The 17,340-nt window shown below is 46.6% G+C and overlaps 1 protein-coding gene across 2 annotated transcripts; it reads right to left on the bottom strand.

The window, feature by feature from the left end:
• Positions 1-1,772: 1,772 nt before the first annotated feature.
• C13H1orf232 (chromosome 13 C1orf232 homolog) lies at positions 1,773-8,273 on the bottom strand. 2 transcript variants are annotated; one of them, XM_063140190.1, is made up of 4 exons: positions 7,729-8,273; positions 4,390-4,476; positions 2,781-2,878; positions 1,773-2,182 (listed from the first exon to the last, which is right to left on the bottom strand). In XM_063140190.1, exons 1-4 carry the CDS (start codon positions 7,813-7,815, stop codon positions 1,885-1,887), a joined length of 570 nt encoding a protein of 189 aa, XP_062996260.1. In that variant the 5' UTR covers positions 7,816-8,273; the 3' UTR covers positions 1,773-1,884. The 2 variants fall into 2 exon arrangements, with proteins under 2 accessions (XP_062996260.1, XP_062996261.1); XM_063140191.1 differs by lacking the exon at positions 4,390-4,476.
• Positions 8,274-17,340: the final 9,067 nt, after the last annotated feature.

Genomic DNA, 17,340 nt, shown 5'->3' on the forward strand with positions numbered 1-17,340 from the left:
TTGCTGGAAAATGGCGCCACGATTGGCGGAAATGCATCGGGAATGGAGATCTGTGTCGTACAGTGGTGGAGCAGCAGCTCCAGCAATGGTCTCAACGGTGGCTTTCTGTTGGTGGCTTTCCGTACCCGAAGAAGGAAAGCCTTATCTGCCAGTAAGATGGAGGCAAAGTGTGGTCCAAGGATGAATGAACTTGATGTGGGTGGTGGTGGTACTGTGGTGTCTATAGATGATGGAATCAGCTGGGGTCCCATCTTTCATAGCCAGCTCTCCATGCCTAATCCTCCATCGTTCTAGAGATCAAGTGAGTGTCTGATGTAAGACATCAGCAAGCGTGGGAGTCTCAACAGGCTCTGGTCAGGGTCTCCTGACTCTTTTGGGACCATGACGCTACTTCTGGCTTGCTTGGGCTGACAGCCAGTTCCCATAAATTAGGAACGTGAGAAGCTGCCCTTATTCTGAGTCAAACCATTGGTCCATCTGGCTCAGTATTTTTGATCCTGACTGGTGGCAGATCTCTGGGGTGCCAGGTAGGAGTCTTTTTGCAGCCCTATCTGGACATGCCGAGGATTGAACCAGGGATCTTTTCGTTACAAAACTCTACCACTGAACATCACCCTAAGAGAGAGGGAGCTTCCAGGACTGGAATCCATACTGCAAACACTACTGAGCAGTTCCCTAAATGTGAGTCTTGCCTGACTGTGCAGGAGTGCCATTGTTGGCCCATCAGAAAAGATCTCCGTACAAGAACGTCTGTATTTTGTACTGATAGCAAATGTGTCCTGCTCTTCAGAATTTATCCTCACAATGAGCTTACATGATAGACTAGACCGAGAATTGGTCACTTGCCCGAGGTCCACTGAACAGGCTTCATGACTGAGCCTGGATTTGAACCCACATCTTCTCAGTCCAAGGGCATCTACATTAAGGGGAAATCACGTTGCTTACCCAGGGCATTTGTGGTTCCTGCTTTTTGGTGCGATTGTTATAGGCTGCATTACAAGGATGGAGAGGGGCGACCATGTGGTTTGAACTGAATACTTCCCCTCCGTTCACGTCCATTGAGGCAGTGCCATTAGTGACAGAAGATCATAGAATCATAGAATAGTAGAGTTGGAAGGGGCCTATAAGGCCATCCAGACCAACCCCCTGCTCAATGCAGGAATCCACCCTAAAGCATACCTGACAGATGGCTGTCCAGCTGCCTCTTGAATGCCTCTAGTGTGGGAGAGCCCACTTTGTCCTGGCTATTACCACTTTAGAAGCGGTTCTTTTCATGGCGGAATTTCTAAAGGATAGCTAGCATGGGAGATGTCCTGGTTGTTCACGACGTCATGTAAATTACCCACAAACTTCCATGAGTAGCCAATCTCATGCTCAATAAATTGCTCATGTAAAAAGAAGCTCCAAGTCTATCCACTACGGGATCGCCCCACAGCCACCTCCTCCTCCACCCTGAGATCGGACATTGGATTGATCAGCACCACAAAGGCAGCTTCCTTAGAAAACACACGGAACGTACAATCAAAACATGCAGGCGTAGAAAGAGGTAAGGCGATTGCCCAGTCTCTCTCTTTGCTGGGTAACAATCCCCGGTAAGGGAGATGTTGCAAACTCTATCCTTTTCTTTCAAGGTCAGTCTTATGAGGAGAGAAAGGAAGATGGGGAAAAGCGGAATGGATACAGTTTGAGACATGAACTGTGGGGCAGGGATGGAGTGGGGCATCATCGTGGATAACATCACCCTGGAGCCTCTGACCCTGGATCCTTCCTATCATGCCAGGCTCTTTTGTCAGAGAATTGCTGGGGGGGAAGTTAAAGCTCCTCCCACCCACTGGAAAGAGGTCATGCTAGCATAGCTCAAATGTCTATTGATTCCCCGTTGTGCTAATTGCTCTTGGGGCTGCTTTTGTTCTTCATCTCGGCCAGTTTGCTGGTCAGGAAACTCCACTTGAAAGCCGCCCCTTCGGCCTCTCGGAGGTCATTGTCGTGGCCGGTGCTGCTGGCTTCCTCGTCTGCCGTTTCCCCCGATGCCTCGGTGCTCTCGGCCGTTTGTTCTCGGGTCTCGGCCATTGTGGCCATCTTTTCTAAGGCGGTGGTTTGCTGCCACTTGGAGGCAAAGACATCCCAGAGACCCGACGTCTTCTCGGAGGGGGAATCCTCTGTTGGCTTTGCTGCTAGAGGGCTGAAAGAAAGAGGGAGAAGGAGAATTGAGGAAGGGAGGCACAGGGAGAGCTTCACAGGATCCCCTATATTGCTTCAAGTCCCAAGAAATCTCAGGATAAGGTTAGGAACACAGGAAGCGGCCTTAGACTAAGTCATATCATTTCCCCATCAAACTCAGTGCTGGCCCTCCCTTGAAGCACGGTGAGGCACCCACATCAGGCGGCAGAGTGGGAGGAGCGCTGAATTCCACTGCTCCTCTCCCAGGACAGCCTGCCACCGCCGCTCTGCCACCTCCAGTGGGTGCTTTGGAGAGCCCCGTCAGCTGTCCCCCTAATATGGCATTTGCCGCAGTGAAAGAGTGGCTGGCAGGGCTCTAGTCTGTGTTTATTGTCTGCAATGCTAAATGCTGTGTTGCCACGCTTTCTCTGTACAAGGCAACTCTGCTGTAAGTCACACCAGGCTTTCCAACAAGAAAGTGGGAAGCTGGTCTGCCCCTTTCCCACAATCGATCATTTGAGAGCCACAGTTATCACATGAATGACAAGCGGTCTTGTGAACCTGTTGGTCTTTTGAGAGAGCAAAGCTAGGGAGAGGGGAAGCATGGAGGATTCTCTTACTGATCAGCACAGGGTTCTGAGGGCAGCAACTTATGTTCATCTTCCCGGCTGAACAAAGACGACATTGTCCTCCAGCCTTTGGCTCCAGCTCCCTGGACCTGCAGATCGAGATGAAAGAGGAGGGACAAAGATCAGGCTGTCAGCAGCACCCGGCGCCTTGTCGGTTGGTCGGTGACTCCCTCAAATAAATAACAACCCGCCCGCCTTTGCGTGTGATTGGTTTTAATGCCTGTAACTGGGATTACTCTTCTTGGGGCCTTTTAATTAGTTATTACGTTGTAAATTGGATTAATTGCGGATTTACAAATTTTGTAAGCCACCTCCGGAGGGCTGTTTTATTCCATAGCCGGTCCATAAGTACTTTTAAATAGAAACATAAACGTGTCAACCCAATACACGCAGGCAGGTCTGAAAATGTACCCCCTTCACTTTGGTGGGGCCTTTCAGCTCATGCGGAAGTGAGGGGGAGTTTCAGAGGTTTCGGGGGAGGTTCAGAAAACTTTCTCTGATTTTTCATTGAGGGGGGGAAGCCTTACAAAGTGGCGGAGAGTTGCAAACAGTCTGGTTAAAAACAAACACTTTGCTGTCGATTCAAGCGGTGGTAGAACTGTACTAAGCACTGGCAGCCTGGTGGCATTCTTCATGGGGAATGCCCCTCTGAGTGCTGTCCTGTCTCTGAGTTCCCCGTGGGCAGCTGGGCAGCCACTGTGTGAACAGAATGCTGGACTAGATGGACCCTTGGTCTGATCCAGAGTGGCTCTTCTTACATTCTCACTGGGAACAATGCTACATAATGATACAGTGTTGTCCCCAGGTGCATTCTGGGTTTAAAAGATGGCTGCCTCCACTGGCTTTTTTCTTTTTCTGACAGTAAAGGAATGAGTGACTCTAACCCTCTGGCACTTTGTATTGAACACAGTAATTACACCACCCTGAAAAAATATGAGAAATTTCTCCAAAACTTAAAAGGTCACTCTAGGGTGACCATATGGAAAGGAGGACAGGGCTGCTGTATCTTTAACAGTTGCATAGAAAAGGGGATTTCAGCAGGTGTCATTTGTATATATGGAGAACCTGGTGAAATTCCCTCTTCATCACGACAGTTAAGTGCAGGAGCTATACTAGAGTGACCAGATTTTAAAAAAGGGCAGGGCACCTGCAGCTTTAACTGTTGTGATGAAGAGGGAATTTCACCAGGTTCCCCATATATACAAATGACACCTGCTGAAATTCTCTTTTCAATACAACTGTTAAAGATACAGGAGCCTTGTCCTCCTTTTCATATGGTCAACCTTTCACTAACATCCTGAACAAAGTTTCTTCTCCAGCACTACAATCCTAGAGTTTGTTGTTTGCATTTAGCTTGGCACGTCGAAAGTTGTGCCAGACTGCTCTGGAGTCCAATAATGCCACAGTCTCTGCTGCAGCTCTAGAGCCGCCTTCCCCAAGCTGGTGCCCTCTAAATTTATTGGGCTACAGTCCTCATCATCCTCAGCCATTGGTGGCTGGGGTTGATGGAGGTTGTAGTCCAACACACCTAGAGAGGAAGGCAGCTCTGGAGGCTCGAAAGCAACTTCAGTTCGGGATGGGAACGACATCCAGTCCTTACCCGCCGGGCCAGCTGAGAAACAGGATTGAACCCCTCCTCTGTCAGCAGTGTGGAATCTGTGGTTTCCATCAGCTCAGGGTTTTCTCTCTGAAACAAGAAACTGGCTTCAGGGGTGATGGAGGAGGAACATAGGCTTGTTGGTGCAGGGGTGGCCAACCTGTGGCCCTCTAGGGGTTGTTGGACTCCAACGCACGTCCTTCCTGAACGCTCCCTCTGAAAGAGCAGGTCCGTAATTTGGGGGTGCTCCTGGATTGTCATGGGAGACCCAGGTGGCCACATTGGCCCTGAGCGCCCACTATCAACTTCGGTTGGTATGCCAGCTACACTTGTTCCTGGATAGGGATAGCCTAGCCACGGTCATTCATGCACTGGTAACCTCATGATTAGACTACTGTAACACACTCTATGTGGGGCTACCCATGTGTGTGGTTCAGAAGCTGCAGCTTGTGCAGAACGCAGCAGCTAGGGTGCTCACTGGGACACTTAGCTCTGCCCACGTAAAACCAGTGTTAAAAGAACTGTACTGTCTGCCTGTTAGCTACCGAGCCACATACAAGGTTATGCTATTATCCTATAAAGCCCTAAACAACTTGAGACTAGACACCTAGCAGATCACCTTCCCTTACATAAACCCAGACAACATTTACGATCAAACAGAATGTCGTCATGAAGAACCTCGACAGCAGGGCCTTCTCTATAGCGGCACCCAGCCTCTGGAAAACCCTCCCTCGTGCGTTTCGGGAGGTGGAAAATATAATATCCTTCAAACGCCTCCTGAAAACGTATCTTTTTAGACAAGCTTTCTGTGGACTGTAACTTATTCTGGTTTTATATGACATTTTTAAGGTTTTAATCTTGATTTTTGTATACAAAAATCAAGATTAAATTTTTAATTGTAAACTGCCCAGAGGACCTTGGCTGTTGGGCAGTATAAATATGTAAATCATCATCATCATCATCATCATCATCATCATCATCATCATCATCTACGTTGGCAAGGACCACTATCCAATATAGGGCTACTTGGACACATAGCCTGACCCGGCCAGAGGCAGCTTCCTCTGTGCCTAACAATGGCACTCTCAGGGCAGGACTTTGGGCAGAGGTCCAGGGTCCTCAGCACAGGAGGGCCCACAAACATAGCAGGGTGGGCTTACCACACTTTGATGTAAGTGAAGTATTAAACATTACTATATGGAATTGGAGAAGCTGCTGTGGGCACCACCACAAAACGGCTCCAACGGAGGATGTGGCTAGTCACATAATGGCGGCCGTGAGGGCCTGGCTGGTCGAAAGTGAGCTAAAGAAATAGCGAGGCTAGAAGATGAGGGAGGGGAAACAGCAAAGGGGTAGAGGCAGGAGAAAGAGCAAGGCTAAAGGCTAGAAGAAAGAAGACTGTCCAAATATTTTCCAAGGTTTTTCTTTAAATTTAATTTTTGAAGGGGTCAGGGAGGAGAGAGCTTCATGGGAGCTGTGGGAGGTCCCTGATCTAAAGTGTGTGGGCACGCGCCAAGGGTAGTGGCCAGGTGTCCTACTTCACAGAAGGACAGGCCTCTATTGGAAGGTGTCCTCTACTTGAAGAGCTGTCCAGTGCAAGTGCCTTCTGCAAACTCCGGTTGGTGGCCCAGCTACGCCCCTATCAAGACAGGGATAACCTGGCTTCACTTGTCCATGCTCTGGTAACCTCCAAGTTAGATTGCTGCAATGCGCTCTACGTAGGGCTGCCTTTGAAGATGGTTCGGAAGCTGCAGCTCGTGCAAAATGCAGTGGCCAGATTGATTTCGGGAACCAGAAGGTTCGGCCATATAACACCTGCTCTGGTCCACTTGCACTGGCTGCCTGTATGTTTCCGAGCCCAATTCAAGGTGCTGGTTTTGACCTATAAAGCCTTACACGGCTTGGGACCACAATACCTGATGGAACGCCTCTCCCGACGTGAATATACTCGGTCACTACATTCAACATCCAAGGTTCTCCTCCGGGTGCCTACTCTGAGAGAGGCTCGGAGTATGGCAACGAGGGACAGGGCCTTTTCGGTGGTGGCCCCCAGACTGTGGAATGATCTCCCTGATGAGGCTCGCCTGGCACCAATGCTGCTATCTTTCCGGCGCCAGGTTAAGACTTTCCTCTTTGCCCAGGCATATGGCGGCACATCTTAATCACCCACATGTTTAGTGTTTTTTTTAACGGTTTTTCATGCTTTATGTGTGTATGTTCTGTGTTTTAGAATTTTAAATTTTGTTTACTCAGTTTTATCTTAGTTTTAGAATTTCTGTAAACCACCCAGAGAGCCCTGGCTATGGGAGCGGTATATAAGTGCAATAAATAAATAAATAAGTCTAGTTTAAAGTCAAAGAGCCGTAAGGAGGGGCCTTGAAGCCGCCCATCCACACTTAGCACCCAGACAGCAGGCTGGTCCAGCAGGAATGCAGGACCCCTGGACACTGTAGAGACGTAATGTATTTCTATTTAAATTATATTTATTATACCAGCTGAACATGTGAATGCATATGCAAATTGCTCTCCTTGATTGTCCTTTTATTTGGGGTGGGGGTGGCTGATGACGTATTTCTTCTTTTTGGGGAATGTGTAAATGGACACTCTAGTAAATCCAGAATCTAGAATTACCTATAATTAGAAGACAACTGCTCCTGTTTTCTCCTTGCTGCTCCCTTTGTTGAACTTCCTTCATGGTTTTATAATTTTATCGCCCTCAATCATGTCCCCCCCCCCAAGCTTCCCAGAAAAATACGATCAAGGGCCCCCCGTTAATCAGCCAGCAGTTCTTAAAAAACGTTCGTTTTTATACAAGCGCTTATAACTTGTGCAGATGACAAATGCTATCTCAATAGAGGCATTCACTCACGTCTGTGAGAGAGAATGAGAATGCCTCTTCTAAGATGCTGCATGCTGCAACCCACCTGTGCATTGCCTAAAAACAAACTCATGGTTTTCTTTCTCCAGAATTATTTTTTTCACTTACATGCAAATTGATTCAGATTTAAATAGATCAATGGTTCAACTAAAACTCATACAATCAGTTAGTTAAGATTTCTTAAATTGAGGGGCATGACCCTATTCTATAGTCTAGGGCCCAGGGGTGGGCAGAAAATAGATCTCTACATGTTAGGGGTGTTAATTCCCAGGATTCCTGACCCTTGGCCATGCTGGTAGGGGCTTCTGGGAGTTGAAGTACCAACATCTAGAGATCTACCTTCTGCCCACCCCTGGTCTATGCTAAAAAGCTTCTTCCCCATGAGAAAGAGAGACCCATATCCCCCTACTGCCCCATGCTCATTGCCAAGGAAGGAAATGGGGTCCAGTTGAGGATGGGTCTACCTCATCCTGAAGATCATCTTCCTGTGGTTCTCCACCAAGGGTCTGCAGCACTTTGGTCTTGTAGACCTTCCAGAATCCCTGAGTCATCCTGGCAAAAGTTTGCTCAGCTTCCCAGTTCTCAAGTTCTTCTCCCAGAAGTGAGAGGGGTCACAATAAGCCAGCCCCTAAGGACCCAGGCAGTTCGGGCGCTTGAAGCCTCAACAGTCCTTGCCTTAGCTTCTCTGAGCCCAAGTCTAAGCGAGTTTGGTTCCAGTTGCCTTCGGGCCTCTGCGCCCAGCTGCTTCGGAAGCTCTGCAGGGATCCAGATACAGCTCAGGCAGACGCTCGCCAGTCCTGCAAATTCACACCTGTCACTGGCGGCCTTCTTCTCGGATCTGGTGTCTTCATTAAAATTTAAGAAGCTTCCAAAGCACCTCTCAAAGAACAAAGAGGAATTGGATCCATGGCTGACCCAGAATACCAATGGATTCCGCCAACAAAGGACGCTGGATCCGATGGGAGCTCAGTGGACCTCCTTTCCCCCTTCATGCATCCCATTTCACTCCGTCGACTTCTCCGTCCCTCCTTTGGGATGCCAGTGCTCACGAACTAGCCTCCCATTCACGTCTTCCGTACCAGCTGTGTCCTCTTCTTGCCCCTCGTCTTCAGGGGAGTGATGTCCGCACGCAGACCCAGAACTCCCCCCACCCTAGGCGGACCGTTCTCCCGCTTTGGAGCCCTGAAGAAAGCTTCATGTTGGCATCGCTAAGCTCTTGCGTTACACTCCATTGTCTGCGCCCTGTAACCGATCTCCCGCAAGAACGTGGTAGCTCAGCAACAGGCTCAAAATAGCGCCCGGCAGCTAAATTATTTCGTAAGGCCGATAGCCTCGCAGACCCGGGTCTTCTCCTTCACGGATTTAGTTTCTTGTCTTAGACCGAGAGCTCCCCACCCACACAACACGCACATACACAAAACCGACTTCGTGCGAATTCCAAGCCAAGGGGGTCAGTTCTTTGCTCGCTCTTCTCTCTCTTGAGAAGCGGCTCTCTTGTCCGTGATGCTCCAAGCCATGCTCTGATAGTCGGAGCACCCATCTTGCTTCAGCCTGGGCCCCTCTCCCCTCGGCTAATGACAGATGCCTGTCTGTAAATGCATTATTGATTTTTCCCAGCCTGGTGCAGTAATGCGATCGCGGGTGGTTCACTGAGCGGCGGCTGTTCCTCTGTCCCGCTTTGACAGCCACAACCTAAGTGCAAAGATCCATATTTGTTTACTACCGCTTTGTGCTGCCAATACCCCTCTAACCACACGAGCGTCTCCCGGAGTGGAGTTCCGCTGGGCATGGCAGCACTCAAAACAGTGGAGTGACCCAGAGTTCTTGACCTTCAATGGCCATGCTGCTGCCTGGGAACGAGGGAAGTTGCACTCCAACACATCTGGAGGTCACCAGATGGGGAAGGCTGTGTTGCGATGCTCCCCACTTTTCCAAAGTTTCTCCCACATTTCTAAATCACAACTTCTTTTGGTCTCGTATATGACAAATTTTGTGGATTTGGGCAAATTTGTATAAAAAACAAACCCAAACCACGTCCTCATCCATCTGCAACAGCCAAGTTATTATTATTATTATTATTATTATTATTTATTTATTTATTTATTTATATAGCACCATCAATGTACATGGTGCTGTACAGAGTAAAACAGTAAATAGCAAGACCATGCCGCATAGGCTTACATTCTAATATTCTATTTCCAGTGTGGAAAACAACTTTGTTATAACTGGCCTGGCATGTAGCAATTAATGATGAGACTGTCACAGGGTGGGGGGAAGTGTGGCAACCCTAATTCCGCGCCTCAATCATGGCTGAATACGAAGGGATCCAAATCTCAGGTTCTTTCATTCCATTCATGGAGACATTTTTTGAATTTTGACAGGTCCTTATAAGTGTTAAAGCTTTTAACACTTGATGTTGTGCAGACTTCTACTGTTACTTTCTACTGTTAGTTTTACCCTACCCTGTGCCTCCTTACCCTACCCTGTACCTGTTTGCATTCTCTTCCCCTCCTTATTGTTTTACTATGATTTTATTAGATTGTAAGCCTATGCGGCAGGGTCTTGCTATTTACTGTTTTACTCTGTACAGCACCATGTACATTGATGGTGCTATATAAATAATAATAATAATAATAATAATAATAATAATAATAATAATAATAATAAAAACATGCACACACAAACAGATCCTCACCCATCTCTATTATTTATTTATTATTATTTAAAACGTTTGCATCCCGCCCTATATCATTAAGATCTCAGGGTGGCATACAGATAAAACCATACGGTATAAAGCAATAAATATGCACAGCTAAAATCAAATTAAGCCATAACCCTAATCTCTAGCAGCGGCAGCATTCATATAGCTTCCTGATCTAGAGCCAGGGCTAACATCTTCACCTTGTGGGGAAGAAGGAGCTGTTGGTTTGCCCCTCCATTGGGAGATGAGAGGACGGAGCAGGGCCTTCCCACCAGCCTAAGCAGTCTTCTTAATTTCTTTTTATTTTCTCCCTCTTCCCTCCCCATCCACTTTTCCTTGTGTGTCGTGTCTTTTTTTAGAATGTAAGCCTGAGGGTAGGGACTGTCTTCTTTATTGATACATTGTAAGCCGCTCCGAGAGCCTTTTGGCTGAGGTGCGGGATAAAAATACTCTAAATAAATAAATAGAGCCATCTTTCCTTCCATGTCAGGAACTGATTAATCTCTGTTCACTACACTTGGCTGTTGCTAATCAGAATTCTCAGTACTGGGTCCGATGGACCAGCGGAGTTACATTGCACATCCCCTCCTCCCACCCTGCTGCCCCAGAATGATTGTTTTATTTATATGTAGATACATTAATCAATGAATTCCTAGGTGCCAGCTATAATGTTATTTATTTATTTATTTTATTACATTTATATACTACCCCCATAGCTGAAGCTCTCTGGGCGGTTTATAAAGATTAAAACAGTGAACATTAAAAACAAACATACAAAATTTAAACCATAAAAACAGACAATATCCATTTAAAACTACAGTTCTGGGGTCAGTTAAAAAAAAACTCAGCATAGGCTGTTAAATGCCTGGGAGAAAAGTCTTGACCTGGGGCTGAAAAGATAACAATGTTGGTGCCAGGCGAGCCTCGTCAGGGAGAACATTCCATAATTGGAGGGCCACCACTGAAAAGGCCCTCTCCCTTGTTGCCATCCTCCGAGTTTCCATTCCGTTCATGTTTATGCTGCATTTTATCTAGCATTCCAGTATCATAGGCTGTAAGCCTGTATATACTAGTTGCTGGAGAACATGGGTTGGAGGGTGCCATTGCACCATATCCTGCTTGCTCATCCCTGGCCGATGGCTGGTTGGCCACTGTGTGAACAGAGTGCTGGACTAGATGGACACTTGGTCTGATCCAGCACTGGCCCTTCTGATGTTCTTATCTATAAACCGTACACTCCCTGGGGCAAGGACTTCTTTCCGCTGTTGCTTCTGCTGATGTAAAATGCCATGTGCGTTGATTGACAGATCAGAAAGAAAAACAAAGCAAACCAAAAAATCAATAGCTGCAGATATTGTGAAGGACAGGAGTGCAAACCTCTGAGTTGTTGCTATGTGATTTCGAAGTCTGCCTTCTATGTATGCTCTAAATGGATACTGTTGTTTTTATACTGTTGTTTTTATGTTTCTGATGGGGTGTTTTTTTTTAAAAAATCTTGTATACTTTTTAATGTTTACTATTTTAAACTGTTGTAAACCGCCCAGAGAGCTTCGGCTGTGGGGCGGTATATAAATGTAATAAATAAACAAATAAATAAATATTGTGTTCCAAATCTGCTGTGCCAGGCTCGGGTGGGAGGGAGAGAGCTGGTGGCTTCTGGCCAAGGTCGTTTCTGCCTAGAGCCTGTGTAACTCCCACCACAGCACCTGGAGGTTATCAGGGTGGTTAAGAAGCTAACTTGTTTCAGCTGTGGGAAAAGAAGGTGGGTCCCGTCCCTGTGGGGAGGGGTCGTCAGAAGCCCAGGAAGGGCACCGGTTGGTTAACAAGGGTCATGGGGCTTGGGGGCTAAAGAAGAGATTAAAAAAACCATGGAGAAGCCCCTCCATCTTCCTTGGTGGTGCGTGCGTATGTCAAGTGGGAAGATCAGGTCCGAGGCAACCAGGGCCAGATCTACACGTCGTTGCGAAGGTGCCTTTTTTAAAGACGTACCTAAAAGAAGCGCCTCTTTCTTTACTGTGTGTACTGTGAGCTAGGCAGCGCCGCCTGTGGAAGAATCTCTACCCCATTCAAAGACGCTGCTCGGGCCGCTTCCCCCTCGCGTGTTCTTCCATTCAAATAATCCCCCCTCCCACCCGGCGGCTCTTCTGGTGCGTCCCGGCGCCGGCGGCTCCTCTTGCAAAACCCTTTTTTCCCTCGGTTTGTTTGTATTTGCGTTTGCGTGTGCGTGTGCGAGCACACACTGAAGAGAGTCCCGGGGAGATGACACCGCAGGGGAGAGCGAGAGGCAGGAGCTGAACTCGTCTGCCGCGCGCACGCAAACGCAAATACAAACACACCGAGGGAGAAAAGTGTTTTGCAGGAGGAGCCGCCGCCGCCGGGACGCACCAGAAGAGCCGCCGGGTGGGAGGGGGGATTATTCGAATGGAAGAACACGCGAGGGGGAAGCGGCCCAAGCAGTGTCTTTGAATGGGATAGAGATTCTTCCGCAGGCGGTGCTGTCTAGCTCACAGTACACACAGTAAAGAAAGAGGCGCTTCTTTTAGGTACGTCTTTAAAAAAGGCGCCTTCGCAACGACGTGTAGATCTGGCCCAGGAGGGGGTTGCTCAGAGTTAGAGAGTTTTTTCATGTTTTAAAGTGTGGGGGTATCTTGGAGAAGGCCAGCCGCCGTTTTGGCTGGGTGTGGGGGAAGTTTGATTGTTTATTCGGGTAATGGCTAGCTACTAGAACTTTTCCTCACCTTTCTACCTCACTCCCTTTCCCCAATTCCCCTTTCCCTTTTAAAGGCATTTTACCAACCAAGGCCCTACGTGTTAGTTTTTAGTGATAGCAATAAAGTTGCTTTGGTCCCTAAATGTGTGTCTGTGTGTTATTCATAAATATCTGGCTCATCCCAGTTGTGGACAGGGCTAGGGAGGTGGGTTGCCCGTTTAGTCCAGGAGCCTACCTTGCAGGGCTGTCAGGTGGACAGATATTATCTAGCCACATGCATCCAGCTGGAGGGAAAGTAAAGTTCTACAAGCTGAGGATTTAACAGAAATTGGTAAAGCTGATGGGTTATGAGTGTCATGACTTACGTAGCCAAAACAGTACCATCCATGCAGTCTTGTGGGGAATGCTGAGGTTGGTAGAAGTACAAACATTCTTCAAGAATTAGTGTGTTTTCAGAGGTCATGCAATGCTGACTGGATGTTGGGCTAGCTGGGTGGACAAATGTTGGGTGCAGGGAGAGAGAATGCAACAGAGTAGCTGGAATCCGGAATTTGTTGCAGTTCAACTTTTAGAACAATATTGTGTATTGCCTCTGACATTTTTTGTGGAAAGGCAATGCCGATATATCTATGATAATAAAAGGGGATGTGTGTCTGTCCATCCATCCATCATCCCTAAGACCATAACACCTAGACACCTGAAACTTGGTATGAATACTAAGGGGGGCTTAGGGGTGTAGATCCCATGGTTATTTTGTTTTTAAGAGTCATTAACTAATTTTAATAGATTTGCATGTGCCCATATGGTTGAAGCCTTCAGTAACATCTTCGGTACTAGCGGCCGGTTTCCCTAGCCACAGCTTTGCAGTCCATACAGTGTGAAATCTGGGAAGATTAGTGAGCCAAGGGACAGACTTAGACACCTCCCCGCTGCCACCCAGCAGCCCCCTCTTTCAGGCGACTACAGTGGTGCATCACAGCAGGGACCGTGCCTAGGGATGGTAGCAGGCATGGCTTCACTCAGACAGGGCGGGCACAATGTGCCCAAATCTGACAGGTGTGTATGTTTGCTTGAAAGCCTCACTGTATCAAACGATGGGCTATTCCAACCTGTGTGAATCTGGGTCCGTTTGCTAGTTGTAAATAAATAGTAAAACAAGTGTGAAATCAATCACTTGGGGGGAAACATGCCATTTATCTTTCTCTTCTGTTTTTTAGTTTCTTGTTGTCTATGCCAGACAGAAAGGGGGAGGGGGATCTATAGAGATAACATTTTCTAAGAACTGCTGTTGTCAAATACTACTAGATTGAACACTCAAACGAATAAATAAATAGCATATGGGTTTTAACTTCACTGCAGGACAAGCTCAAAGAAAGGAGGGGGGAAGTGGGGTCTCGCTGTGGATTTGGCTCAAGATTAATTCTATGTTCCAGTATCCCAAGGGGCTTTAAGGCGCATTCCATCCGAGTGTGAAATGCTGCCTATAATTCGGCACACTTGTATCACCTTTCACGCCATTCTGAAAACTTTGCTAGAGGACCCATAAATCTGCTATGCCGATTAGGTAATTATACAGTTGTATGACAGGAAACGAAGAGTACCGTATCCAATTCAAACCGCAGGGAAAATTTAGGTCAGCAGAATCTAATGACCCAAGCTGAAACCTGGCCGGGACGCCAGGGTTATCACCCTTTCTTTGAAAAGAGCCCTATGGGACCTTTTGATGACCAGGCCTCGGGGTTTAGATTTCCTCCACGGAGGATTAGCCGAACAACAGTTACAACAGGTCAAAGAGCCATCCTTTGCAGCGACTGGACATTAATCAGTGGTGAGCTGCAACACAATCTCCCGGTGGAATTACATTCCACTCACTTTCATCTCAAAAGCTTAAAACGGAATTCCAAGGAAGGATAAAGAGCTGTGAAGAACATTTCTGTTGTCAAAGGACTGTGGTCCATTGAGAACCACCGTCACTTCAGGAAATCCACAGGCCAGGAACAAATCTATATTTATTTATTTATTAAAAAGGTGTATTCCACTTTATCTTACAAATCATTCAAAGTGGCTAATGATGGGATCAATGAAACAATAAACATCAACTACAAAAAAGTAATATCTAAACAAACAGAACAGCAGAACAACAACAACAACAATAATAATAATAATCATTCCCCTGGCGCCCCACCCACCTCCCCCAGCAGCAGAACTAAGAAAAAACAGGAATCAATATAAAGGAATAACCCCAGCAATCAGCTGACCCAAAAAAACCTTCTTCAAGAGCATCATGACTGAAAAGGCTCTGTTCTTAGAGAAGGAAAGGAAAGGAACCTCTCGTGCCAGCACTTGAGTCATTGCTGACTCCTAGAGGGACGCCTGCTTTCGCTGACCTTTTCTTGGCAGACTTTGTAGCGGGGTGGTTTGCCATTGCCTTCCCCAGTCACGGTTACCTTTCCCCCAGCTAGCTGGGGACTCATTTTACCGACCTCGGAAGGATGGAAGGATGAGTCAACCTGAGCCGGCTGCCTGAGAACCAGCTTCTGCTAGGATCAAACTCAGGCCATGGGGAGAGTTTCGGCTGCAGTAACTGCTGCTTACCACTCTGCGCCACTCTTAGAGAAGATCTGCCAAATTTCAATCAGTGGGGGCACAGAAACTCAGGTGTTGCTTACAGGAGGAGATGGTCCTTAAAGTAGCCAGGCCCCAAGCTATTTCGAGCCCTTGAAATCAAAGACAAAAGAGGACACATGACCACTCTACCAGAGGACTGTCCTTTATTAGAAGGGTTGTCAGAGGACCATCTTCTATTAGACCAGTGGTTCCCAATTAGCTAAATACTGCGGACCCCTTGTTTTTCAAATGCCAAGCCATGGACATTTGAAAGCCATGGACATGCCAACCCTTGTTTTTCAAATGCCAAAATTTTACTTTTGAAAAATTTGTTATCTCTATGGTAGTTACGTGTGCGAAGCAATTTTTTGGAGAAAATAAGGGGTAACCCCTAATAAGCAAAGGATTTTAGGTATACTAAAAAACGGACTATAAAATTTGTGATATTACCACGCAAAAATGACAATGATTTAGTTAGGAATATAAAGACAAATTTAATTTTACTAACGTCTAGTTTACAATTGAACAAATTATGACTTGTCTAGCAGCTACTAAACCTAAATGTGATGGGAGAAATCATGCCTCTTTTGTCCCGAACAATCCCTTCCACATCCAGTTCAATATTTCCTACTTTTAATCTCAAATCTGAATCAACATTGAGCCGATTTCTATGCTTGTTCTTCATATAACAAAATGTCAAAAATGTTTGTTCATAAAGATATGTGGAAAAGGGAACGAGATGTTTCAAAGCTTTGTCACCTAATTTCTAATAATCAGGAAAAACCTTCACCCAGAATTGGTGCAGTCTATATACTTTGAAAATTGATTTCAATGAACCATCACAAGTCATGTCAACAAGTACGTCTTGCTCTTCCGCAGATTGAGTTGTTAGTTGTACATCACCACAATCAAAAGGATTCCTTATCCATGAGTTTTCAGGATTAGGTGCAGGGAAGTAATCTCTGAAGCTAGTCACTAAATCACGCAGGTGCTCAGGGATGTTATATTTTACTTCTGGTAGGAATTCATCATCAGTGGACTCCAGAAATGAATGGTGAATATGTGAATGGTGCCACGGACCCCCTGGGTGGGTTACGCGGACCCTCTGGGGTCCACGGACCACCAATTGGGAGCCACTGTATTAGAAGGTGTCCTCTATTTGAAGGACTGTCCAGTCCAAGTTCAGGTTAAAGATAAAGAACACTAAGAACTGTTGCCCACCCAGTTATCACCTTGACAGCAGACTGAACAGGCCAGCATTTAGGTCACCTGTTACTGTGTTCTGCACTATAGTGTATTGCATTGCATTACTATTTAAATAATTATTATTCCTAAATTTGGAAATAACATATAATTCAAATAGAAATACATCTCACCCTAGTGGGAGAGTCGGACCAGGTAACCTGTCTGCTGGCCAGGTGCTAAGTGATGGCTAAAATTTTAGCATATTTATCTTATGTTAGTTTCATTTATTTATTGTAATATAATATATTATGGAAAAGCAAGATACAGTTTAAATAAACTTTTGGATCCCGTTGGATTGGTGACGAGGCAGAGTACCATTTTTTTATACTGTTGTTTTTATGTTTTTGATGGTTTTAAATTTTATTTTTTATTTATTTATTTATTTAAGGATTTTTATGCCGCCATTCAGCCAAAAAAGGCTCTCATGGCGGCTTACAAAAGTATTTCTTGACAGTCCCTGCCCACAGGCTTACAATCTAAAAGACATGACACAAAAGGAAAGGGGATTGGGAGGGAGGAGGAGGAGGAGGGGGGAAAGGAAAGCAAATTCAGGCACTACAATCTTAGTTGGGAAGTTCAGCAGTTACAGGTGACAGCAGGAGGGAGGGGGGCTCTCAGCTGGAGCTGGACCCAGGCACGGTGGAGAGGTGCCTGGCTGCTGCTTCCTCCCTCACTGGTGGCCTCTCCAGAGACAGTTGGTAGCAGGAGGGAGGGGGCCCTCAGCTGGAGCTGGACCCAGGCACAGTGGAGAGGTGCCTGGCTGCTGCTTCCTCCCTCACTGGTGGCCTCTGCAGAGACAGTTGGTAGCAGGAG

The sequence above is a fragment of the Elgaria multicarinata genome, chromosome 13, assembly GCF_023053635.1.
Source record: "Elgaria multicarinata webbii isolate HBS135686 ecotype San Diego chromosome 13, rElgMul1.1.pri, whole genome shotgun sequence".
Lineage (NCBI taxonomy): Eukaryota > Metazoa > Chordata > Lepidosauria > Squamata > Anguidae > Elgaria > Elgaria multicarinata.

Coding starts and splice junctions, on each gene's coding strand:
- C13H1orf232 (XM_063140190.1), bottom strand. CDS start 7,815: ATGACTCAGGGATTCTGGAAGGTCTACAAGACCAAAGTGCTGCAGACC. Junction 4,477..7,728: donor AAGATGATCTTCAGGATGAG/GTAGACCCATCC, acceptor TTCTTGTTTCAG/AGAGAAAACCCTGAGCTGAT. Junction 2,183..2,780: donor TCAGAACCCTGTGCTGATCA/GTAAGAGAATCC, acceptor TCTTTCTTTCAG/CCCTCTAGCAGCAAAGCCAA.